Source organism: Heteronotia binoei, chromosome 10, assembly GCF_032191835.1.
Source record: "Heteronotia binoei isolate CCM8104 ecotype False Entrance Well chromosome 10, APGP_CSIRO_Hbin_v1, whole genome shotgun sequence".
Classification (NCBI taxonomy): Eukaryota; Metazoa; Chordata; class Lepidosauria; order Squamata; family Gekkonidae; genus Heteronotia; species Heteronotia binoei.
In genome coordinates, this window is record NC_083232.1 from 35,926,706 (window position 1) to 35,953,818 (window position 27,113).

Below are 27,113 nucleotides of genomic sequence, written 5' to 3' on the forward strand. Positions count from 1 at the left end.
GAAAAAAGGTACTGATTGCTATCTCTTCACTCCGGGACTAATTAAAGTTAAACAAAACAAAAGTAAAAGGTGGGAGTTGGAAATACTGAAAGCCTGAAAGGAGAAAAAGATAAGGGGCTAAATTTGAACTTTGTAAGCTTAAAAGACAGTGTTAAAAGAAGAAAGGAATGTATTGTTTAGTCTATCTGTGGTTGAGGAGGCAGCTCCATTGTCATAGATCTGCAGCGTTCACAGTCAACACAGGAAATACGTCAGATATCGTGAGATTTCTCTACCAGTGAAACGAGATTTGAAGGCAAGAAAAGCAGGAAGTATTGGAGGAAGAAGAAGGAAGTCAATGAAGTAAACAGCCTACTCTAGGATTATAATACCAGAGAGAAACATTGGTGGCCATTGTTGTTGGGAGGACTAAGTTTTAACATTGTTTTTAAAGTGACTGGGACATTAAAAATTTGTGGAGTTAACAGATTTGGCAATTAAAAAATTAGTACTGTTGGATAGTAGATAAGAAGATTTGAGCTGGTAAAAGGGAAAAAAGAATTTTTTTTAAAGTGAAGCAAAAGTTGCGACCGCCATTTTGGGAGAAATAAAAACTTTAAACATTAATATCTGAGCCTGGGAGGCTCAGAGGACAGCAAAATTGGGTGCACTGGAAAGGGCAAGCTTCACTTTATCAAACCTGATTGTTCAAATTTAATTTGGTGAGATCAAAATTTTTGATCTTTTTTTACATGTCAGACCCGAAACAAACTCGTGTTAGGTCTGCTTCAATAGAGAAAATACAAGCCCAATTAGATGCAATGGAAGCTAGGATAATGAAGGGGGTGAAAGAAATGATAACTGCTTCTAAAAAAGAAATAAGAAAGGATATTGAGGACTCAAAGAAAGAATTAAAAAAAGAAATAGAGAATCTCAGAAATGACACTGTGGTAATAACAAAGAAAGTACAAGAAGTGGAAGAGAGAGTGAAAACACGACTCCACCTTGTTAAAATTACAAGAAAAAGTGACAATTCATGACTGCAAACTGATGGAAACCCAGATCCGTCTGAGAGGTGTCGCTGAAGATGAAGAATCAGACCTGAAAGAATACATAATAAAAATAATTGCAGAATTTTTGGAGGAAGATCCTGAAGGGAATAGAAATATGTATGACTATATGTATAGAGTAAATTCACTCTATGCAAAAAAGAACAATCTGCCAAGAGATGTGTTCATAAGATTTATGACAAAAGAAATGGTGGGAAAGATCATGAATAAAAACTTTGAAAAGTCATTGACAGTGGGAGGCAGTAGAGTAAGAATTATGAAAGAACTGCCAAGACAAGTGCTAACTGACAGAAAGGCATATAAAAAATTGACAGAAAAACTGTGATAATGGAATGAGGTACAGATGGATAATACCTGAAGGTTTGAGCTTTGAACTTCAAGGGAAAAGGATTACAATCACAAATACACAGGAACTGCGTAGATTTTATGAAGAAAATAAAGAATTTGCACCATGATGGACTATAAATTGATATCTTGCAATGTAAATGGAGTAAATTCACCACAAAAAAGAAAGGCAACGTTTCATTGGATAAAAAAAACAAAATTGTAATATAATATGTTTACAATAAGTGCATATTAGACAAAAGGATTATAAATTTCTATGGAATAAACAATTGGGAGTAGAATTTTTTACATATAGAGCAAAAGGAATTGCAGAGATTAATGGGATGTGAAGTTACCTTTAAAGTAAAATATTTGGGTGTGGAAATAACAATGAAGAATATTGATCTGTTTAAAAACAATTATGAAAACTTATGACATAAAATGGACGAAGATATGATAAAATGGAACAAGCTTAATTTGTCATTGCTTGGTAGAATAGCTGCAATTAAGATGAACGTTTTGCCGAGAATAATGTATTTGTTTCAAACTATTCCGATTGTTTAAAGACAGTAAACAATTTAATAAACGGCAAAGAAAGATTTCAGAATTTGTATGGGCGGGGAAAAAACCAAGGATTAAAATGAAAGTTTTAACAGATGCTAAAGAAAGAGGAGGATTTCAACTACCAAATTTAAGATTATATCATGAAGCAGTTTGTCTAGTGTGGATAAAAGAATGGGTGACTCTGTTGAATAAAAAACTTTTAACGTTGGAAGGTCATGGAAATAAATTTGTCTGGCACGCTTATATGTACTATGGAAAGAAAAAGTTGGATGTTTTTTTTTCTCACCATTATATAAGAAATAATCTACTAAATATTTGGATGAAGTACAAGAAATATGGCGATAAAAGAAAACCACTATGGATAGTGCCAGCAGAAGTAATAAGAATAACAGCTGAGACAGGAGAGGAAAAAGAGATGTCATATAATCAATTACTAAAAATACAAAGCGGTAAAATAGAATTGAAAACTGCTGAAGAGTTGAATAATAAATATGATTGGTTTCAAATGCAACAAATAAAAAGTTTAGTGGAAAGTGATGTTAAAACTGAAGGAATAAGACGATAACAAACAGAAATGGAAAAAGTTCTTTGGAGATAATGAAAAATTAATTTCGAAGATCTATACGTTACTTTTAAAATGGTCTACGGAAGATGAAGTAGTGAAATCTCAAATGATTAAGTGGGCAATTAATGTAAATAAAGAAATACAGATGGACACATGGGAATATTTGTGGAAGAACTCTATGAAACTCTCAACATGTCAGAGTATTAAAGAAAATTGTTTTAAGATGATGTACAGATGGTATATGACTCCTAAAAAATTGGCAAAGATGAATAATAAGATGCCAGATAGATGTTGGAAATGTAAAAAACATGAAGGTTCTTTCTACCATATGTGGTGGACTTGTGAAAGAGCGAAAAAGTATTGGCAGATGATTCAACAAGAGATTTCTAAGATCTTGGGATACAAATTTAACAAAGTTGCAGAGACTTTTCTGTTGGGATTACAAATGGAAAAATTTCCAAAAGAAGATAGAACTTTAATCTGGTACTTGCTCTCAGCTGCTAGGACATTTGTATGCACAGTTGTGGAAGCAAGAAAAAAATACCATAGAAATGGGATTGGATTTTAAAAGTTATGACATGGAGTGAAATGGACAAGTTAACAAGAACCTTAAGAGACTATATTTAGAAGTATTTAAGATAGAGTGGAAAAAGTTCAGAAGATATGTTGAAAAAGAGTGGAAAATAAAAGGACATTGGACAATTTTTGATAATGACTAAGTATAAGAGGGAGGAGGATATTAATTTTGGTTCTTATTAATTAAGAGTACCTTTAATATTAAGATTTTAAGTATATAACACCGGTGGGGGGTCAAGTAACGGGGGGAGGGGTGGGTAGAAAGTAATATATGGGATAGATTAAAAAGTAATTATTAATGGCTCCCTTCAACCTAATTAAAGTATATTAATCATGTTGCCTCACCCAGGTTCTTTGTGCCCATGCAGATTTGGATCATGATATCCTAATCAAAATATTTTCCCCACTTTTCTCACCAAAGTCTGACAACAGTTAACTAAAATCAGCCAGTGAGATTCAAACTTTTTTTTATCTTGACCCAATTTAAAGCCAGGATAGCCAAACCCCATCTACCCAGGGATCTTCTGCCCATAACAGGAAGACACCAGGTGCTTGCAAATGGTTTTCTCAGATTCCCTGGTCCAGGTCTCTGCAGGTCAGAACACTGGTTCCCTTATAAGAACCCCTTCTACAATGTGCATGCTTCCCCCCTTTTCCTACTTGTTGCTCTGCTCCTTGGACCTCAGCTGCATCTGCCCCAGATCTCAAACTCCAGATTTAAGGTTGTAAGCCCCTTCCCTAAAACTTCCCAATTTCCTCCCTCCTGCCTTTTATAAGTGTGTCCCTCTTGCTGATGTGTGTGTGCATGTGTGGTTACTTAGGGAATTAGTTCTTAGGTGCTGAGAGCAGGTTCTTTACATTTTTTACTCCTTATTTTATTTTGTATACAATAAAATTGTTTGTGTCTACAATTTCTACCTCTTACTCTCTTTCTTCATAACTTTATTTTGGGCTATTCCTGCTGAGATCTACCTTAGTGTAAACAGACTTACAAGACCATTTGTTATTTCTTTCTGGAACCCTTTTAAAGCTAATTTTCTCCTTCTTTGGATCCAGTTTGGGTAACAATATTGAGTAAAATAAGATTTTCACTGATGTTATAAATTCCTTCAATATAATTTCATGATAATATTTGTCAGACAGTGTTCTGAAGAACTTTGGCTGGTTCAACTCCATGCAGAGTCTGCCATAACAAAATTAGGGCTAGTTAAATCAGATCTCCTAACTAAGTACATGTGCCAGTACTTATGTACTATTAGCACACCAACACATAAAGTCAATAGTGAAAAAAATCTAGAGGAAAACAAAACAGTGTGGTGTCCAATACCAGTGGCTGCCCAACACCAATGACATCATTGGTTATAAGCAAATCTGCAAAAAAAAAAAATCTATGTTAACTGCCAGGTTTACACTCAAAATGCCAAAGTCCAGATTTTGATTTAGTGGGATGAGAAAACTGTTCACATTTCACCTTCTGATGCTTCTTTTTTAAAAAAGAAATTAAAAAAAAGAAAATGAATTAGGTGCTGGAACAACCTGTGAATTACATTTGCTTCTGATTAACATCTGGAAAATCAGACTGCTTTCAAAAGGCTTTTCCACGTCTATGGCAGTGAGGCTAGAACTGCCTCCTCACCCCCCAAAAAGACTATTCTCATTGTCTGAACATAGAGAATTTGATTAGGCATGGAATAAATTGTATTCTCTACTTAATGGCAAGGTAATTTTCTGGAATAAACTCTTGAAAAGCTTGAATGAAAACAATTTAATGTAACACCTGGGACTCTTTGGCAATAGCAGAATAATTTTCTAAAAAGAAAACGGCAAATTTGTTTTTGTAGTCCTCTAGGAATAACACGAAAAATCTGTGCATTCAATTACCAAATGGTCTAACCATTTCCACTGAAATTTTATTCAAAGCACCAACATATTATGCTCAGGAGTAGATTCCATTTTCACTGCCATTTAATTATTGAACAGTAATCTTCTCAAGGAAAATGCTCTATCCCCAGATAATTATAACACTTACTCTTGGCTACAGAATGATTTTCTGTAAAAGAACACCCTGTGTTTGTGATTAGCACGGATAATAAGGCATTCTTTAGCAACCATTTCCCATAAAAAACACTCACTCTTTTGAGCCACAATATTGCTTTACACATTCCTCATGTATGATGCGGCTCTACAGATCAGCTAGCTGCCTCTGGCATCTAGAAACTGCCCCCAGGTGACCAGCAATTGATCTCCAGAATCTCATCTTTTCAACAACACATGTGCCTGGCTCTTTAAGGGGGGGGGGAGGCTAAGACTGCGCAGTCATTATTGTCAGTATGTTTGACTATGGAAACCTACTTCTGTAAGAGTGATGATATCTGCAGTCTGATGAACTGGTTTCAATACACATTCACTACATTCCAAAATATTTATTTTCCATACCAGATTGGTGGAGTAGGATTTGGGAGACCTGGGTTTAAATTCCAATTCTCCCATCAAACTTGCTGTATGACCTTGGGCCAGTCACTCTCCCAGTCTAGCCTAATCACAGGGTTGCTGTAGGGATGCCAGGCCTCTTGCTATAGTGGGAGACCTCAGAGCATCCCTGTTTTTTGCTACTGATGCCTGGTGCCAGCGGGAGGAAATGGAATATATGCCAGCACTGCGCCAGCAAGCTGATGTCACTTCCAGAACAAACCAGAAGTGGTACAGTGGACACTCTAGCAGTTTGGAAAAAAATTCTATGCTAAACCCATAGCATTTGTGTAAATGTAACAGGGTAAATCACTTCAAGTAAAGTCAGTAAAGAGATCACTTCAGGTTTTTACTGTAAGTGATATCAACATGCAAACATCACAAGCGCACCAAGCTCTCTCCCCAAATTTCTAGGCTGTAGGGAAGAAAAATAAGGAAAGAAAAACCATGAATTCTCCTCAAGGAATGGCAATATAAATATGTATTAAGTAGATTTATTTTCAGGGCAGATGATGTGTGTTCATATCCCTTCTACCACAATTATAATGTCTGTCTATTCTGATTTATTTAAGAAAACTAATTCTTACTCTGTACAGAGTTACATTTATAACCACCATTTTTGTGTGCTTAAACAGGACTGTTGCTTATTATTTTATTTCCTTTTATTCTGTAACTGAGTAATTGTTGAGTGTGAACTGAATTATGAAGGGAATCTGAGCTATTTTAATTTTGAAGGAGGGAAGGCAAGAATAGAAACTGCTTTGAAATCCAATTACTCAAAGATTTTAAGGCAAAAGGAAGATTTTTCTCCCCACTGATTGCTGTCTGCTTTTTCTAGTGCTTAATTTTTAAAATTATAACTGAGCTTAACTGACCAGTTATGTTTTCTGTTATGTATGGTTGTTCTGTTATGTATGGTCGAGGGCCAGTTTGGTGTAGTGGTTAAGTGCACGGACTTTTATCTGGGAAAACTGGGTTTGATTCCCCTTGCAGCTGCTGGAATGGCCTTGGGCCAGTCATAGCTGTTGTAGGAGTTCTCCTTGAAAGGGCAGCTGCTGTAAGAGCTCTCTCAGCCCCACCTACCTCACAGGGTAGGGTTGTCATAGAGTTTTCCTTCCAAATTGCTAGACTGTCTAGGAAACCCACAGAGTTTTCCTGGATGCTCCTAGAGTGGCCGGCACACGATGTTGCCAGTGCGATGATGTCACTTCTGAGTGACATCATTGTGCTGGTGACATTGGATCCCCTCACCTGCCCAATGTGGGCTGGTGGGTTGGGAACTCCAAGGCAGGAGAATCCCTGCCTGGCCTGGGAACTTGGCAGCCCTATCACAAGAGTGTCTGTTTTGGGGGGAGGGGGAAGGTAAAGGAGATTGTGATCAATCTGAGACCCTGAGATTCAGAGTATAAGGCAGGATATAAATCCTATATCTTCTTCTTCTTCTATGAAACGTAGACAAGGTTGCCAAAGGCCTAGTTATCTGGGTTTCACCTTAATTCTGATGATTCCATCCAGCATTCATATTGGGCTATATGCTGATCTGGAATACCAGGTTTCACTGTTTTTAAAGAAATCAAGACACTAGTACTTACAGATCCAAGAGACAAGGCTAAATGTACAATCAGTATTCTGTCCCAAAATACAGTGAAGAATAAAGAACATTTCTACCCAGGGCCAATTTATCCATTAGGCACAGTGCCCAAGATACTTTTAGGGGACCATGAAACTGTTTAAATTTCTTTTAAAATCAGAAGATTTTAGGGTCAAAGAAAATGTTTTAATTTTCTTGTTTTTTTCCTGTTGTTAGCTGCCCTGAGCCTGCTTGGCGGGGGAGGGCGGGATACAAATAAAATTTTACTTTACTTACTTACTTCTTATCACAGCAGAAAAAAATGAAATGTTTAAGGCTCACAAAAATCTATTACATTTTGCTTAAAGAAGAAAATGTTGAAGTATTTGAGCCCATGAAGGCAAAAGTGTTTAGGGTCAGGCTAGGAGTTTTGCCCACCAACCACGGGCGTTTTGCGTGCGTGGTGTGATAACATAACCCGAAAGTGACATCATCATGGCAGCGTACCCCTGCCTGTTTCACAGGGAGCTGAGTAGGGGCTGCCTGCCTTGTTCTTCCTTCGCTCGGATCAAGCGAAGAAGGACGCTCCACCGCCCTCCCCCCCATACATCCCTCTCTTGCTTGAGACACAGCTGAAGAAGAAGAAGATATTGGATTTATATCCCGCCCTCCACTCCGAAGAGTCTCAGAGCGACTCACAATCTCCTTTACCTTCCTCCCCCACAACAGACACCCTGTGAGGTGGGTGGGGCTGAAGAGGGCTCTCCCAGCAGCTGCCCTTTCAAGGACAACTTCTGCCAGAGCTCTGGCTGACCCAAGGCCATTCCAGCAGGTGCAAGTGGAGGAGTGGGGAATCAAACCCGGTTCTCCCAGATAAGAGTCCACACACTTAACCACTACACCAAACTGGCTGAGCAGGGACTGCCTCATTCTTCCTTTGCTCCAATCTAGTGAAGGAAAAACGCTCCAACCCCCCGCCTCAGCCTTCTCCCACTTTGAAGGCAGCTGGGCAGGGGTACCTCATTCTTTCTTTGCTTGGATCAGAGTGAAGGAAGGACAAGTCAGAGTCAGTGCAAGTGGGGACGGGGAGGGGGCATCCACTCCTCCATGGTGAAGTTGTGCCCTAGGTCGCCACCTACCTTGCTGACTCTTCACATGCCGGCTTTGCTTAGGGCTTATGAAAGTCATAATGTGGTCCTGCTTTCACCTTCCATTGTTATAGCCAAGGAGGTAAGTCACAGGTACCTTAACTGGAAGTGACAGTTATGGTTGATACGTTTGCTCCAATTACCTTTGCTGATGTCTAAGAAGAAAACATGAACTGGCTTAGAAAACATCTTCACAGGGCTGCCAAGAGCCACCATGGACCTACAGACAAAGATTCCCCATGGCTCCACTCAGAGTCTCAGAGGAGCAACTTACAATCTCCTTCCGTTCCTCTCCCCACAACAGATACCTTGTGAGGTAGGTGGGGCCGAGAAAGCTCTTTGTTCTTGAAAAGACAGCTCTGACACAACTGTGACTGACCCAAGGTCACCCAGAAGCTGCATGTGTAGAAGTGGGGAATCAAACCCAGTTTTCCAGATAAGAGTCCACAGTTCTTAACCACTACGTCAAACTACATTATATACTTTTGCCTCCATAGACCCCCTCCCATCATAATAATATCAATGTTAAAGGATTAGCTAAGAAGCAGTAAAAAGGGACAGGCTTATTAAAAAACAGATTTTAAGAAGAAGAAGATATTGGATTTATATCCCGCCCTCCACTCCGAAGAGTCTCAGAGCGGCTCACAATCTCCTTTACCTTCTTCCCCCACAACAGACACCCTGTGAGGTGGGTGGGGCTGGAGAGGGCTCTCACAGCAGCTGCCTTTTCAAGGACAACCTCTGACAGAGCTATGGCTGACCCAAGGCCATGCTAGCAGGTGCAAGTGGAGGAGAGGGGAATCAAACCCGGTTCTCCCAGATAAGAGTCCGCACACTTAACCACTACACCAAACTGGCTCTCCACAATCTTTACTTGAGCTACTATCTTCACTGTGTAGATTACAACAGCATACAGTGAAGAGAGAGAGAGAGAGAGACAGAGAGAGACAGAAAGACAGAGAGAGTGAGAGCACGCAGGCAGAATCAGAAAGACTCCCCAGCCAAGGAATCTAGCCTGAATACTGAAGTGAGCTTTAAATTAAATGCACATGAGACAAAAAAAATACCTGAGAACTAGTACCATTGAATGAAGTGAGACATCAGCCTCTCACAAAAAGTACTCAACTGAAAAAATACTTTAAAATATTTCTACTCACCCAAAACAAGCAAAAAAGCAAGCTCACAACAAGCTAAACATGCTTAATGGAGGAAGAAAATTGGGAAAATGTGAAAAGTTAGTTGTATCCCTCCACAGAGGCAGCCCATCAGCTGAATCTTCACATACATATTTTAGGAAATATCTACAGAGAAACAAGAAACACACTACTACCTTCAGCTACAAAGGACAACTTGTAGCCAAGTCTATGATAAATAAATGTTTTTTTTTAAAAAAAATCAAACACACACACGCCACACACACACGCACCATTTATTCAAGGCATCTAATTGATCAAACTTTTACATAAAATCAATGTGAAAAAACTACAGTAAAATTTTAAAAATCTACCAATTCCATATCAAACATCAGCATTTTCTGTTAACAATGCAAAAACCATCAGATCTACCAACCACCATCACTTCCATCTTGTATGGATTAAGTTTCAGCTTCTTCTTTCACACCCGGTTGATTACCTCTTGCACACAACAGTATAGAGACAGCTGTATCTGGAGGCTTAGTTAAAAGACATAAAGACCTGGGGGTTCATGAACATATTAATAACAGTCAACCCCAAAGGTCTTGATGATCTCAGTCATAGGTTTAATTCAAGAGCTGTATCCTGTTGGGTTTCAGTAAAATGCTTTTAGCTTGAGGGCTGTTTTATAGATTTAATTTTAGGCTTCTGCTGTTTTTATGCCTCTAGCTTGTTTTAAACACTGATAACATGTTGTTTTTCTGATTTTATCACACTGTTTTTACTTGTGAGCTGTTTAAAGCAGGTCTTTGGAGAGGAAGCACAAAATTATTTATAAATAAGTAAATAAAATAATTATCTGTAAATGCTGAACAGCATGATGATAAGCGACAATTTAAAAGCCAAGTCTTCCAATAACCATTTTATGTGTCTTACCAGATAAAAATATTTAAACCAGCAAAGTGGTACATCAATTACCAATGTAATAAGATACCATGATCAATTTTATCAAAAGCAGTGCCTAAATCTAACATCACTATTTCATTTTTGGCAAGAAATTGAGAAGCATAAATATGTCTGAGAAATCACATTAAGAGAACAAATGGGACTAACATTTCAGAAGTCAGGTCAAATATAGCATTTAATCAAACATGAACTAACATTTGATTACAAATTACAGCGTACTCCTGAAAAGAGTTAGACTCTTCTATGTTCTCTGAAGTCAACTGGCTTAAAAGGATGCAGCTTTGCTCAGGTTTGCTCTGTTAGTGACTTTGTTATGTACTACACCATAAAGCCGATATGATGAAAACTGAAAAGAAAGCATTAATTTTTTTAAGCGTAAGGGCAGAAATTCTGAATTTTAATCCAGGAAAGTTGCTCTCCAATTTACTCTCAGAATATGAGAAATTAGGGAGCTCTGGTCTTTGTTTATATCAAATTCTAAAGAGGGAATTATGGTGAGCTATCTCAGGGGTGGCCAACGGTAGCTCTCCAGATGTTTTTTGCCTACAACTCCCATCAGCCCCAGCCAGCACAGCTGATGGCTGGGGCTGATGGGAGTTGTAGGCAAAAAACATCTGGAGAGCTACCGTTGGCCACCCCTGGGGTGCGGTCACACCTACCATTAAAAGCGGGTGTGTAGCGCTCAAATCTGAACTGCTGAATATTGATTCGATGCAGGGCAGTTCAGATGAGCATCCAAGAATGCGATTCATTCTGTTGTTGCGCGATCAGACATCCAATACTATCATGCTCTTTTCTTGGAGCATGCGTAATCAGATGGTGACTTCTGGGAGGGGGTGGTCCATTGAACATGCGCTCAACTGTTTGGAGCTGGGAAATCAAACATTGCTTCAGAGGCAGGGGGGAAGGGGGAAAGTTTCCAGAATTAAAGTTGCCGATCCAAACCAAGGAACTGCCAGGAATTATTTTCCTAGAAATTGGCAGTGACAATGGTATCTTGAAATCCTCCACATTGAAAAAAAAAAATCTTTTCCTGTTCTGAATAGTGGGATAAAGTTCCCCCCCGCCCCGATCCCGTGTTGATTGGAGAAGCAGAAGCGTCACTTCAGATTCCCAGATGATCTGGCAATGCGCATGTCTGCTGGGGCTTTTTTTTTTTTTTTTTAAAGGTGGGAGGCAATATCATGCGTGAGCTGTCCAAACAACAAAAAGCCGATCTTGTGCCACTGTTTTGAAAAAGGGCCGGACTTTCTGTGCTGTTAAATTAATGCACCATTCATGCGTAGCAAGCCTGAATGACCCCCGATGACGCTCGATTGCCAGATGTGGATGTCTGAACGAACACATTTAATCCATCAGCCAGACGGAGCTGTGTCATCACTAATGGTACATGTGACCACACCCCTGTTCTATTTTATGGGGTTGCTAGAATGACAAAGAAGATTTAAAAAGAAGGATAAAAGTATTCCCATAACTTTCCAAGCAAGAAAAAACAAAGACAGTTTCTACTAGTGATGTTGTTTATCAATATCCCAGGGCAGAACAATCAAAAGAAAGGGGAGAATAATCTGTTGGGTTTCTCACCTCTTACTGCATACACCAAGGGTGGATTCAGACAGTCAGCTAATGGTGGAGAAGCTTCTTGGCTTAAAAAAGAAAAGCCAGCACAGTTTGAGGTGCTCTGCCATGAGCAGATGGCATGGGCTGCACCCAACCAGAGGAGCAGTCACACTGCTCGTCCACTTGCATGGTGCTTGCATGGTGCTCCATGGCCATTCAGATGGCCCAGAAATGTGCCATGCAAGTGCTTCAGCAGTTTGCCACTGGGAAGTACCTGGTGGCTTTTTGAGGTGGAGCTGAGGCAGCTGGAAATGAGGTGAGTACGTTTGCAGCTCAGGGTCCAGATGTGCACATGTAAATGTGCCTTTTAAATCAGGGATGGGGGTCACTGTGTTGGGGACATCACTTTGAGTATCTGAATGGGGACATCATTTTGAGTATCTACAAGACTTGCTTTCTGTCGTGGCTCCCATTTCCATCTAGAATCAAAGAACTGGACCCTTGAGATGACCCCACCTTTCCTAGCAACCACTATACCAAGGATTATTGCCTCAGATGGAGAACAGAAAAGGAGCTCTGACTAAGGAAAGAGACAGATAGAAATCTTCCATTCTAACAAGATTAGTGCTGGAAAACAGAAGAGACAATTGAAACATAAGTTTAGTGCCTCTGGGTATGAGAATCTGTATTTACCATGCAGCTCAAATTTTGTAAATTGCATACATTATTTCTATCATGTACATTTAATATCTTCTATGATAGAACCATGCAAGAATAAATGCCCATACTTTGGATTGCGAGCTATCAGCTTCACTAAAGCCAATCTATTGAAAGAATGACTTCTTTTAAATCCCTTGGTGTGACTGTAGCATGGTTATTATCATTCCCCACACTGCAGATATCAAAGTAAATCAAATGAATTCAACAGTCTTCTACCTCAATCTGTGTAGCATTGTCATGAGTGTCATCAAGCAGCAGATCTGTGAAACCTCCAGGTTCTGAGGAGTCCTGCCCCATACTGGCTCTGTTGGTGTCCACTGGCTTGAGAGACTCTGAACGCCGTTTCCATCTGTGGTTATACGTGTAGAAATCCACATGTACATTCTCCTCCACTTGTGGGAAGCTCTGAACCATTTCATAAAATGAGCCTGTTTGACAAAGAGATTTTTTTTTAAAAAGGTTCAAATGGTGAGATTAAAGAACTACTCTCACTCATAATTATTTTATAGTGTCCATCGATCTATATGGGACTTCACAGTATAACAAACAAGAGAATCTTTACTGATTTACTACACCAATATATTATGCTTATTATCATCAAGTTTATGTGGCTATTTTTAACACTTGTGTATATCTGATCAATGACAGGCATATAAATGAGTTTAATCACTGTATGGAGTGCATACAGAAGACGAAGCAATCCTGATATTAAGGCTTGGAGTAAAAGAATATCTCTGGCTTTCAGTTTGCCCAGCAGAATTTTGACTTTTTTATCACTTGGCCTAGAGATTTGATATTCAAACTGTTCATAAACATATACTTGCAGTGATGAGTCACAGCTTAAAATGAAATTTACAGGATGAATGCACTAAAGCAATTGTACACAGAGAATATATCCAGATATGAAATAAGTCTATCCCACCAGGTTGTATAGGTGGGCCCAGCTTTCATAATCCTAAGAGCCAGTTTGGTGTAGTGGTTAAGTGTGCGGGCTTGATGACCTGGTGGAGTCTTGGAATAATAGGCTCACCGGGGCCATCGATGAGATCGCGCCTAGGCGTCCTCTGCGCCCTCGTTCAAGGCCGACACCCTGGTATAACCAGGGGTTGCGGCGGTTGAAACGAGGACTCAGACGACTAGAGAGGCAATGGCGGCGTACCCGAGACGAAGCGACTCGAACATCTTATAGAGAGGTTATGAAGTCCTATGAGATGGCAGTCAAGGCTGCAAAGAAAACTTACTTTGCGGCAGAGATTGCGTCCGCAATTTCGCGCCCGGCACAACTGTTCAATACAATTCGGACCCTCACAACGCTGCCACAGGGCAGACCAAATTTTAATGAATTGGAAATTGGCTGTGAGGCTTTTGCGGATTTTTTTGCGGATAAAATCGCATCGCTCCGTTCCGACTTCCCTGCCACATTAGATACAGTTAGTGAACCTGAGGCTCCGTGCCTGTCTTCGGATTGTGTCCTGGACGGCTTCGGCGCGCTCAGCCTGGAAGAAGTTGACAGGATCCTCCTATCTGCACGCCCAACAACTTGTAAATTGGACCCATGCCCCTCCTGGCTTATTAAGACCTGCCAGAGGGAGCTAAGATATCCTATACGGGATATCATAAATAGATCCCTACTGGAGGGACATTTTCCATCAGCGCTCAAAGAGGCGGTGGTCCGTCCCCTCTTGAAGAAAACAACGTTAGATCTGACCGAATTGGCACACTATTGGCCGGTATCGAATTTGCCCTTTTTGGGCAAACTTATAGAGAGGGCAGCGGCGTTGCAGCTACAGAGCTTCCTGGAGGATGCTTCTGTCCTTGACCCTTACCAGTCTGGTTTCCGCCCGGGCCACGGGACGGAGACGGTGCTGGTCGCCCTGGTGGATGACCTTCGGCGACATCTGGATCAAGGCGGCTCGGCGGTGCTGATGTTGTTGGACCTATCGGCAGCGTTCGATATGGTCGACCATCGGCTTCTGGCCTGCCGCCTTGCCGACACAGGGATTCAGGGGTTGGCCTTGCAATGGCTTTCCTCTTTCCTTGACGGTCGGGGACAAAGGGTGGCGATTGGGGAGGAACTGTCCCGGAGACACACGCTTGATTGCGGGGTGCCTCAAGGGGCGGTGCTTTCCCCGATGTTATTTAACATCTATATGCGCCCCCTTGCCCAGATGGCCCGAGGGTATGGGCTGGGTTGCCATCAATATGCTGATGACACCCAGCTCTATCTGCTTATGGACGGCCGGCCCGCCTGCGCCCCAGAAAATCTGGACCGGGCGTTACAGGCAGTGGCTAGGTGGCTTAGGCTGAGCGGGCTGAAGTTGAACCCGGCGAAGACAGAGGTCCTTTGCTTGGGTCGCTGCGGCCCGGGAAGGGAAATCCCCCTGCCAGTTTTTGACGGCGCTCCGTTAACAGCGTCGGGCAGGGTCAAGAGCCTGGGGGTGCTGTTGGAGCCTTCATTGACGATGGAGGCTCAGATAGCAGCCACTGCCAAGTCCGCTTTTTTTCATCTTAGGCGGGCGAGGCAGTTGGCCCCCCTTCCTGGAACGTGACGACCTGGCAACAGTGATTCATGCTACGGTCACCTCGAGGCTGGACTACTGTAATGCCCTCTACATGGGGCTACCCTTGTGCCGGACCCGGAAACTGCAGTTAGTGCAGAACGCTGCTGCCCGGCTGTTATTAGGGCTCCCAAGACGGGAGCACATTCGGCCGGGGCTCCAGGGTCTGCACTGGATGCCAGTAATATTCCGAGTCCGGTACAAGGTGTGGTCATTACCTTTAAAGCCCTATATGGCCTAGGACCTGCCTACCTTAGGGACCGCCTCTCCCCACACGTTCCCCAGAGAGTACTACGCTCAGGTTCACAAAACCTGTTGGTAGTCCCCGGGCCAAAGGAGGCCACCAGGGATCGGGCCTTCTCAATAACGGCACCTTATTGGTGGAACCAGCTGCCGGAAGAGATGCGGGCCCTGGGGGATCTAGGGCAATTCCGCAGGGCCTGTAAGACAGCCCTCTTCCGGCAGGCCTATGACATTAACTGACAATGAAAAATATCTTGGATGGAACAAAATGTATCTATAGGCCGCCGGTTTTATTCTATCTTGTTTTTATTAATTTATGGTTAATTGTATTTTTAAATGTTTTAAACTGAAGTGTCTGAATTATTATGTTGTAAGCCGCCCTGAGACACTTAGGTGAGAAGGGCGGGGTATAAATCTTAATATAAATATAAATAAATAAATAAATTATTTGAGAGAACCAGGTTTGATTCCCCACTCCTCCACTTGCACCTGCTGGCATGGCCTTGGGTCAGCCATAGCTCTGGCAGAGGTTGTCCTTGAAAGGGCAGCTGCTATGAGAGTCTTCTCAGCCCCACCCACCTCACAGGGTGTCTGTTGTGGGGGAGGGAGATAAAGGAGATTGTGAGCCGCTCTGAGACTCTTGAGTGGAGGGCGGAATATAAATCCAATGTCGTCTTCTTCTTCTTCTTCTTCTACTCCTAATTCTATAGTCACCTTTCAGCTTGTTTCTCAACAGCTAAGTCAAAACCTGAAGATGGATTTCCCAGTAGAGCTTGCCTAAGGACCATCTCCGCCTTTTTGTCCCTGACAGGGAAAGAACCAATCAGATTTTACTCATTCCAGGAGCAGAAGAGGGTGAACACACCTCCCTTTTGTATGGGACTTCTGGTCTTCCTAGTGGAAAGATCCGCGTTTCAGGGGTGGCATTCTAGCAAGAGCTCCTTTGCATATCAGACCACACATCCCTGATGTAGCCAATCCTCCCAGAGCTTACAAAAAGGAGCCTTGTAAGCTCTTGTAAGATTGGCCACATCAGAGGTGTGTGGCTTAATATGCAAAGGAGCTCCTGCTAGAATTCCACCCCTGTGTGTTGTACTCAACAGCCCGATTTGACTAACTTGATTTGACTGTTACACCCTTCATCTTGAATAAACTGGCAATATTCTATCTCAACTGACCATCTATGCAATCAGCCAATCTTTATGGGGAGTAGTTTACAAAGCCAGAAGAAAGCATTCCCCCCCTACAGCTTCTACATAGCAATACATAATATTCAGATCAGCGCTCAAAGATCTTAAAGCTGTTGTTTTCTACAGTTAAATGGGAGTGAAATCATCTTACGTTCAAAAGAGAAAATGAAAGGCAATCATAAGATGTTGGTTAAGAACTTCAGAAAAGCAGAAGATTAATGTTTCTTAGAAAATTTTAAATCCATTTCAGTATTATTCAGCTATTTTTCTATCTGAACTAACTGGTTTTGTAGTTAATTCATATCTGGTCTTGAGGACAAAAGGAGATTGAGGAAGAATCGCACTGCTACAGCACCAACCCCAAATCAGACTTTTGCCTGCAGCCACTGTGGCCAGATCTCCTGTCCCGCATTGGTCTTGTCAGCCACCAGCGAGCCTGCAGCAGACGTGGACTACTGCACCCTTCTTAAATCTTCGTTCGCAAAGTCAAGCCGAGAGAATATCTCAATGTATTTTCTGATCTTTGATCGTAATAAATTTAACTGACTGACTGGACAATCTTGTTTTTAAAAGGTATACTGTACTTGTGAATTTCCACCAGTGAGGGCAACCAGAGAAGTGCACACTAGCTGTAATTATCTCACAAAAAGAAAATGGCCGTAGCAGCTTTAGAACAACTAAGTACAATGATATAGCACTGGAAATAGAGTTGCCAAGTCCAATTCAAGAAATATCTGGGGACTTTGGGGATGGAGCCAGGAGACATTGGGTGCGGAGCCAGGAACAAGGGTGTGACAAGCATAATTGAACTCCAAGGGAGTTCTGGCTATCACATTTAAAGGGACAGCACACCTTTTTAAATGTCTTCCTTCCATAGGAAATAATGAAGGATAGGGGCACCTTCTTCTGGGGCTCATAGAATTGGACTCCCTGGTCCAATCGTTTTGAAACTTGGGGGGTACTTTGGGGAGAGGCACTAGATACTATACTGAAACTCTGGTGCCTCTACCTATGAGAATCGATCTCCACATAAGGAATAATGAAGTGTTCAGCGGACATTTCCCTCCCCCCGTTTCTGGCGACTCTGAAGTGAGGGATTGGCCTCTCTACTCACGAGTTGCTGCCAACTTCTTCAAAGTAACACAGACACCCCATCCCAAGAGGAAGCCTTTCAATCGGAGACTGAAGCCTCTGGAGGTGGAAAGGCACATGGTCCTCTGGGGGCGGAGCTTCCCCCCCACTGGCCAGCTGACTGGGGGCAGGAAGGAGCCTGGGAAAGTGGAAGAACTTCCACTGGGACCTGGGGATTGGCAAGCCTAACTGGAAATCAGTTTACTGAACATCACATCAAATCTATGATCAACACTTAACCCCAGTAAATAAATACTGCTGAATACTTCCCACATCATGGCCATCTATAGAAACAGAGTGCCAACAAATTACATTCCTTAACCAAGAGCTGAAGTGTATGTCTCCTTTTCCCTAGAAGGCCTACAATTTTTGCCTTGAATAAATTGCTGTAAATTTCTCTGTGATATAATTTTCAGCTGCCTCAGAGAGATGGGCAGCTCAGTGGAATATGTTATCTAACTGCCATTCACAAATCCATCCAAAGGTGCCACTCCCCTGAGGAGCTCATCACAACACTGAGAGCATAAATAAGGGGTTTGGATCACAAAATGCTGACAGATATGACAGTGTTAACAGGATGATCACTGATACACTTGGTGCTCACAATGCGCCTCCAGGTCTCTAATACGTAGACTAAAGGCCTGAAGTCAAGATTGTGGCAGGTAACTGAATTTACTGAAAGTTACCTAATCAACAGCCTGGGAGAGAAGCTTCTTTTCTTTTGTGTCTTTCTTCCACCCCATCCTCAATGTGGACACTCTGCTATGCATCTTTCGCTTGCTCATCTTCGCTATCTTGCATACATAGTACAAGAGATAGCTTCTTCCCTTGCGTGTTTATTGGAAACAATGCCCACTGAGTCTGATGGCCTTCATCCCATGTAACTATGTGCAGGGTCAGAGTCTCACTTGTTCACTTTCACCTATAAGTAGCTCTGCACATAAAACAGAAAATATTGCACTGCTGAACTTTTGCATTCCATCCAGTCCTTAGCATCTGTGGGTATATTTGCACACAAAAAAAGTAGTAATTCTCTCTAGAACCTATTGCCAAGGATGATTAGGAAATGGGAAACCACAAAAACAATGTATAATACAAAATAATATCTTCCTATCCTTGGTAGATGACCACCTGATTCTCCATTGCACACTGAATTCCGAGACAGAAGATGTGTCACCTTGACTTGCCTGGCCAATGATATTATAAGGACATCCAAGTGGCTGCAGACATCAGAGTGACAAGGAAAGGAGAGATTACTCAGAAGGGGTAAACAATAGGCAGCCTATTTACATTCTAACAGGAGAGGAACAGAGAGGCATCCTAATTTTAATGGACTTAAAGTACCAAACTACAAGCAGCATTCCACCTTGACAGCCAACCCCGAGGACATGCTGTGTGATTCCTTTCCCACCCAGCTTCAAGCAGTTCTGGGAGTGAAAGAATTTTGGGAACTTTCATTGGGATCAATCATTAGCTCCCAAAATGAGGGCCAAACTTAGGGTTGCTAGCCTCTAGGTAGGGCCTGCAGATCTCCTGCTTCTACAGCTGATCTCCAGCTAGCAGAGATCAGCTTCCCTGAAAAGAATGGCTGCTTTGAAGGATGGACTATAGAGCATTGTACCATGCGGAGGCCCCTCCCCACCCCAAGCCCCATCCTCTCCCACCCCACAAAGTCTCCAGGCATTTTCCAACACAGACCTGGCAACCCTAGCCAAACTACATGTTACAAAGTACATGAGTTCACCAGAGGGACTTGCAGCCACTCTGTAGCTGTGAGTTCCTGGTAGCAACTCCATTTAGAAGCACTGAGGCAGCCTGATCCTGATAAGGCTGGGGGTGGGGAGGTCTGCCTTCCACGCACGCTGTTTTCCCAAGCTAAAATGGAACTGGGAGCTGTCATTTGTCCCACTGGGACAAAGGAAAATGGTGTACTGGGAAAGACAAGAGCCCCTCTTCTCCCTCAACACAGTCCCAATCAGAATTGGGCCCCTGTGCCTCTTTTAAATGGAGTTGTCACCAGAAACTTGCAGCTGCAAAATGGCTGCCAGTCCCTATGATTAAATTTTGTAACTTGCTATTTGAGGTCAAGGGCCAAGGTGGAATTTTGTTGATAGTTCTTGGCAGCATCCATCCCATAATCCACAGTTTCTCTCTTCCAACTGGTAGGCATCAGTTGCATAGTCAAAGCAATTGCAGAGGAGATCTGGGAGAAGAGGAAATTTTCCTTCCACTCCAATTCCTTATGAGTTACATAACTGCTGAGTCATAATTATAAATTTTCAAACAGTGCAAGATTCTATCAGGACAAAATCAGCCTTCTTGATTACAAATACACACAATTGTTTTACTTCGGAAATTAATCTAACCAGTCTCCAGATAAAATTACCCCTAAATCCAACTCACAGGAAGAGTTATGAGTACAGGGTGCCTTTGAAGTTTTTGTTTTTGTAAATAAAGTCATGATATGTCCTACTCCAATGTCCTCTCACGCATGGCAAGGCTAACATGGGCAGCACCAGGTTAATTAAAAATTGATGACAGATAACCTTGATTACCTCACTATGTATGCCTTTCAAGTCTCTCATCTAGTGGCAGGTCTGTGTGGCAGATGAACATTTGAGAAAGGATGAGATTTAAGGATCTGAAGTTTGAAAAGGCATCTTTTGACTTTAACTCTTACACATTCATGTATATATATATATATATATATTATGCAAATAGTGCTTATTTTACCTTCCATTATGCAGACATTATTTTAGAATCAGACATGAAAAAGCATTCAAGTTTCTAGATGACCAAATAAGCCCTTTATTTTTTTTCTCCCTGTTCTTCAAAAATGTACACAGAGTCTACATAAAACTAAAGTCTCTCCTCTTGTCCCTGAGCACTGTCAGCAGCACTTTTGTGATCTTAGAAGCATTTCCTTCTAAGATCACAAATTAGAGAATTTCTAGAGGATTTCCTAGAAAAGGAGTGCCAAAGCACAATTTTTAATTTATTTACCTGTTCTTGGTTGGATATAATAGTACATATTACAGTTTTCAATAAGATGATAGTTCCAGAATGGCCATTACGTTTTTGGATTGTATCGAAGGGCATAATCCTGAAACATAGCAAGTATGAGATCACATTTTTATCCTGCCATTCCTGCTGGCAATTCAGGGCAGTCCACATTTATTTTGTTGAACCATTTGTAATCTTCCTCCCAAACCCTGAAGAAAAGCTCCTTTCCCTATCTTTTCTATCAACACAACAACTCTGTAGGTTAGGTTAGGTTGAGAAAGAGTTACTGGCCAGGGTCTCCCCAAATGGCACTTGATACTGGAACCCAGTAATCTCATATTCTAATTACTACACTATTCTGCCACACTGGATTATGCAAAAGCAAGCATACACATACTGGATGTCGGGTATAAATAATCATAGCTAGCATCCCCCCCCCCAAAAAAAAAACAAAAAAACCTAGCACCAAAAAAATCTATTATATGAAGTGTAGTTTTTAGTTTTGGGGTAAGGGAGCAGATTTGAAATACATTTGAAATACATTGAAATACACTGAAAGACATTAGATTGGGGGGGGGAGTGGATCCACAACATAATGCACAGTTAAGAGAAATACACACACAACTATGATTCCTCCCTGCATTAGAGTGCTTCTGAAAGGTATCTGTAGACAATGTAAAGTATGAGGCACAATAAAGGTTACTGCAGACCATGACACTGAAGCAATACATACACCGATGACTTGGATGAGCATTTGTGAAAATAAGATATCTGCGTTTGCACATAACTATTCCAAAAGCAGTGACAGTGCACGGGAAAGCAGAAATGGGCATAAGAATAAAAAGAGATTGATATTCTTTCTACTTCCTTAGCTTCTCCTCACTTTTAATTTACTTGTTTTTTTCGATGTGATAACTGAATATAGCTAATGAGCTTTTCTGATAGAAAAGCCTTAGACTTGTATGACATGTTATAAAGAACCTTGCATGAAATGTTATAAAGATCTCAGAGTTTGCACTCAATTAGCACTGCCGTGTCATCCAATTCAAGTGGAAAACGGCCAGATATTGTAAGAATGTCCAGTGAATAGTTCAATCATAAGAGAACACGCATGGATTAGTACAAACTTGTCTAGCAATTTAATGTTAGCTATATGCCTCCTTATATGCATTACCAAATTGCCACACAAGAGGAAATATTCCATGAAGCTTTATACAGAAAATATTTCACACCACTGTTTTGGAAAGAGAGAAATTAGCAGCAAGGGGGTTTTATAATGAGCACATAATTAAGCCTGCATTTTGCTCTAATGATTTTAGCAGTTGTCCTTGAGACTGGCATAAAATTAACAGTAACAGCAATTAGGTCTGCAATTTTATTCCCCGCTTATGCTGAATTTAAATTTAAAATTGCGGGTGCTCTGTTGGGCAAGATGGAAAGAGAAGAGGAAATGGTAATCTCTTAGACTAGAGCTCTTGCAACTCTGAGATCAGTCAGAATTAATGAATGGTTCTCAGCAGCATTCAGGGCCACTTGTGGTTGCAGCTGATCAATTCAGTCAATGCAATCAATGAGAAGCACTAGAGCAGGATTTGGGAGGAAAGTGTGTACATTATAAATCACTCAGGCCAGTCAGGTCTGAAAAGAATACTTTAAAAGATGGAAAGAAACTGCTGTTAAAGACAAAGAATAGCTGCCAGCTAGACCTCATTTTGCCTCAGAGGCATTTTGTCCCAAGTTACTTCCTGTAAAGGCTTGCACAAAACAATAGAAAACATACTCAACTGTGAAAGAAAAATCCCATTCCATTTTACTAGATAAAGCTGAAAACAGTTTGTTCTATTTTTAAAAAAACTTTGTTTTCCAGAGCTTGGCATTTACTCTGCATTTATTCCCTTAAATGTACACCTAACATTTGACATTAAAATAGTTAAACTATGGTTGCCAACATCCTAGAGAGAGAAATGTCCTTTTAATACTGGTTTAGTAGATTGGACTACAACTAGAACATACATGTCCTTTTGTGACTTACCTAGATTTGCAGAAACACCGATGTGATCACAGTCAGTTTGCCCTCTTCATCAATAAACTGCATGTATTTCAACCCACTATACCTGATCCCCTCGTCTGATGAAGTGTGCTTAGAGAGCACACGGAAACTTACGTTCTGAATAAAACTTGGTTGGTCTTAAAGGTGCAACTTGACTCTTGGTTTGTTCAACTGCTTCAGACCAACACAGCTGCCCACTTGGATCTGGCTAAATAGATTGTTACTAAGTAAGCGGGGTTACCATTTACCTAGTGCCAGCGGGAAAATGCAACGATATCAGTTTTGGTTATGTATTTGGAAGCATCAGAAGATCAACATTCAGGTAGGTGCCACCCATATCAGTCTCGCAAGGGTTGCAGCCAAGCCTATTACCAGGTGATCCTCCATTACATAAGCTTTATTTGCCTATTTCCACACATTAAGCTTCTATTAAAGGAAAAGGATTCCCCCCCCTACAGGAAACACTAAATAAAACCCTAATCTATCTCAAAACTCATTTGCCCTAATCAATCCGTAAGTATACTGAAACAAGTCAACAGGTCCTTACAACTGGAGCAGCACCAATGAAACTCCAAATAATAATAATAATAATAATAATAATAATCAAGTAGCATCATTTTTCTTTGTAGGAGGGAGAAGGATGGATTCAAATTCCCACCACTATCTATTAAACAGCAAAACAGCATGATTACTGTTTTATAACATGTGCACTTAGGGTTGTCATCTTTTAAAACAATCTCTCTAGCTGTTCTTTTAGTATCAATTTGATCCGTAGCAAGTATCAAGCGATGTTATTTAGCTCCAGACCATACCTTTTCAGCACATTAAACCTCTATTAGGCTGAGGGACAGGATATTCCCCACCCCCTGGCCAGTTAGCAGCCTTATAAGCATTGTTTTACTGCTGTAGTGTACATGGATGAATTAGGACCACTGTATTCAACAAACCATAAATTGACTCCAATCAGGAGAAATTTCCTATATGGCTAAAATTTTCATGCAGATAATAGCATAAAAACATGGGCAGATCATCGTACATGACAATCACATATCCACTGCATGATATGCAGACCAATTTATTCATCTAGTTGTATCCTGTTTTTCTACCCAATGGGGACCCAGAACAGCTTACAACACAGTTCTTTCATCTTCCATTTTATCCTCACAATAATAAACCTATAAGGTAGCATGGGACATAGAATACAGATTAATAGTTCAAAACTGGTGGCTAAAAGAGTGTTATTTAAGAAATGCTTCATTAATACTTATAGAGAGCCAGTTTGGTATAGTGGTTAAGTGCGTGGACTCTTATCTGGGAGAACCGGGTTTGATTGTCCATTCCTCCACTTGCAGCTGCTGGAATGGCCTTGGGTCAGTCATAGCTCTGGAAGAGGTTGTCCTTGGGCAGCTGCTGTGAGAGCCCTCTCAGCCTTACCCACCTCATAGGGTGTCTGTTGTGGGGGGGAGAAGATATAGGAGATTGTAAGCCGCTCTGAGTCTCTGATTCAGAGGGTGTTTTCGCACTCACCTTCAAGTGGTGCGACCACCCTCCTCACGCCGGCGGATCTGCAGGGATTTCGCACCAGAAGCGCCGGCGCACCCAAAAGAGCCGGCGACTTCCGTCGCGAAACCAGCTCAAACGTTTTCCTGCTTCTTGGCGGTTTCCGTTTGAGCTGGTTTCGCGACGGAAGTCGCCGGCTCTTTTGGGTGCGCCGGCGCTTCTGGTGCGAAATCCCTGCAGATCCGCCGGCGTGAGGAGGGTGGTCGCACCACTTGAAGGTCAGTGCGAAAACGCCCAGAGAGAAGGGCGAGGTATAAACCTACAATTATTATTATTATTATTATTATTATATGTTTGCATCTAAGGGCAAAGAAAACCAGCTAATGTAAGAAATGCAGCTGTCACCAAAATATCCTGTGCGTTCAGCAACTTCAGCATCAAATTTCCGGTACAGACATTTTTAGTGCTGATGATTTTTAAGCCATGTGTAGAAACTGAGAATGCTTGTGTGAATGTGTGAAAAACAGTAGGCTAAAGATCAACTATATCTGGTCCTAGAACAGCTTGTTTCAGCAGCATAAGAAACCTGTGATGTGCTGGAACCTCTCTTGTAGTCAGCCTGGCCCTTCCCCCTATGGCTGCCATAATAAGTTAAGGGGAAGCAAAGAGCATTGAACAGCGATGGTTAAGAGTCAAGGAGCCCAGCAGAGGCCATCAGAGATGACAACAGGAAACATTCAGTACTGCGCAAGAGCTGGGGGAAGGGGATTCCCTGGTTTGGAGGCCCTACCCCAACTTCAGAGTTATCAGAAAGCAGGGCAGGGAAGGAGGAAATGTTCACTGACCACTCCATTATACCCTATAGGGTATAACAGAGAATTGATCTGCAGGTATCTGGGGCTCTCGAGGGGCTGTTTGAGGCAGAGGGACCAAATTTGCAGCATAGCATCTGATGCTTCTCTTCAAAAGACCTTTCAAGTTTCAAAAAGATTAGACCAAGGGTACAATTCTATGAGCCCGAAAAGGTTCCCCCATTCTCCATTATTTCCAACGGAGGGAAGGCATTTAAAAGGAGTGTGGTTCCTTTAAATATGATGGTCAGAACTCCTTTCAGAGTTCAATCATGCTTGCCACAACCTTGCTCCTAGCTCCACCCCCACAAGCGTCCTGGTTCCATCCCCAAAGTCCCCAGATATTTTGTGATTTGGACTTGGCAACCCTAAACTGGGCACAACTACAGTCAGGAAGCTAAGGGAGAGAGGGTTGGAGCAACAGGAGCAAAGAAGGGCAAGAACACAGTCACACTTTCTCTCATCAATGGAACTCCCTGTTCAAACAGACCATGTGACAAGACTTGGCCAGCCAGAGGAATGAGGGAGACTTTACTTGGATGTTTATGCAGTTTCAATAAAGCTTTGAATGTATTAGTCCTGGGCCCACATCCCTGCTCTAGGGCCTGATCAGTAGGCTGAGAAAGAGTAACTGGCCAAAAGTCACCAAGTGAGCTTCCATAATCTGAACTTGGGGCTTTCATATCCTACTCAGAAACTCTCTCTTACTACAGCATGCTGGGTCATCATGAAGCTGTGGCCAATCACAACTTACTGGAGAATGTAATTATAACCACGGAGACATGGATGCAATTATTGTTCTTAACATTTGATGTACGATTTGTGAGTTGTTCCAGACTCAGAAGCACTTCCCCCAAATTCATCACGTTGCTAGCACCCCAAAGCACATTCTTCTATATATGTGAACAAAAGCATAAACAGGAGGAAAACAGCCATGCACGATGGAATGTAGATCAAACTGAGCAACTGGCTGTTTTACCACATGTATGGAAAATGCAACAAGCTTTAACTGTCATTGGTTTGAATCCATAGCCACGACAGCCAGAAGGGCCCAGTGGGTCCCATTACTGTTAAGACAACCTAAGAGAATGATCTGTTATTTTGGTATATGAGGAAAATAAAACAGACAAATACGAACAACTTAATGCTTAGAAGAACAATATTAGCAGGATATTTACTTAATTCCTAAAAGTTTAAACCATCCATTTGCTCTTGGGCAGCCACTTCAGCTTTTAAATGGGCTACACTTTCTAAATAGTGCTTGGAGGTACTACAGCACACAGTTATGGACTATAATAAAACCAGTAATTTAAAGAAGGCAGCCACATAGCTTCAAGGGACAGCACAGCTCAGAGTTTTAACTTTATCAAGTTTGGTTCTCAAATAAAAGAAAGTGCTCTCAGCAAAAGAAATGTCAAATAAATTGGGAGAAGTTTTGACAACTAACATGGCTTTCCTTATAGGCCTGAGCTCTTTTTGCATGGCTGTGCAAAAGTAAAATAAAATAAACTGAAAAGAGAAATAGTATAAGATTTATTGCTAAGAGATGTAATGTAGAAACTAAATTGTTTTAGCCAGTGCTGTGGGCATAGTTACAAAAATTAAACCCCAGGTTTTTTTTAAAAAAAATGGTAACCCACATTTTATAAGCTGTAGGTATTCCTCAGATTGATTAAATGTACATATTATTTGTTTATTTGGCATAATTTATTCTGCCTCTACTAATCAGAGGAAAGTTGTATTTTGAGAACAATGGATATTTCTGTCTTTAAGTATAAAATATTTATTAACCAAATTATTATTTACCAAGCAAAAAGTTTAACCTGTAAAAAAAGGTAACACTTTCAAGCCAGCTTGATTGGGAGTCTGGCATATTCCTAAAAGGTTGCACAAACTGCCTGCAACTGAGTTGCATTCTGTGGGCTTATTGCCCCCCAAGTCGG

General features: G+C 41.4%; 1 protein-coding gene across 1 annotated transcript in view; it reads right to left on the minus strand.

Moving 5' to 3' along the window:
• Positions 1 to 27,113, minus strand: part of PLXDC2 (plexin domain containing 2) — a 346,041-nt gene that overhangs the window by 191,022 nt on the left and 127,906 nt on the right. Inside the window, exon 2 of the mRNA XM_060248395.1 lies at positions 12,861 to 13,072. Coding sequence (XP_060104378.1) covers positions 12,861 to 13,072 — 212 coding nt within the window. The remainder of the gene's footprint in view (positions 1 to 12,860; positions 13,073 to 27,113) is intronic.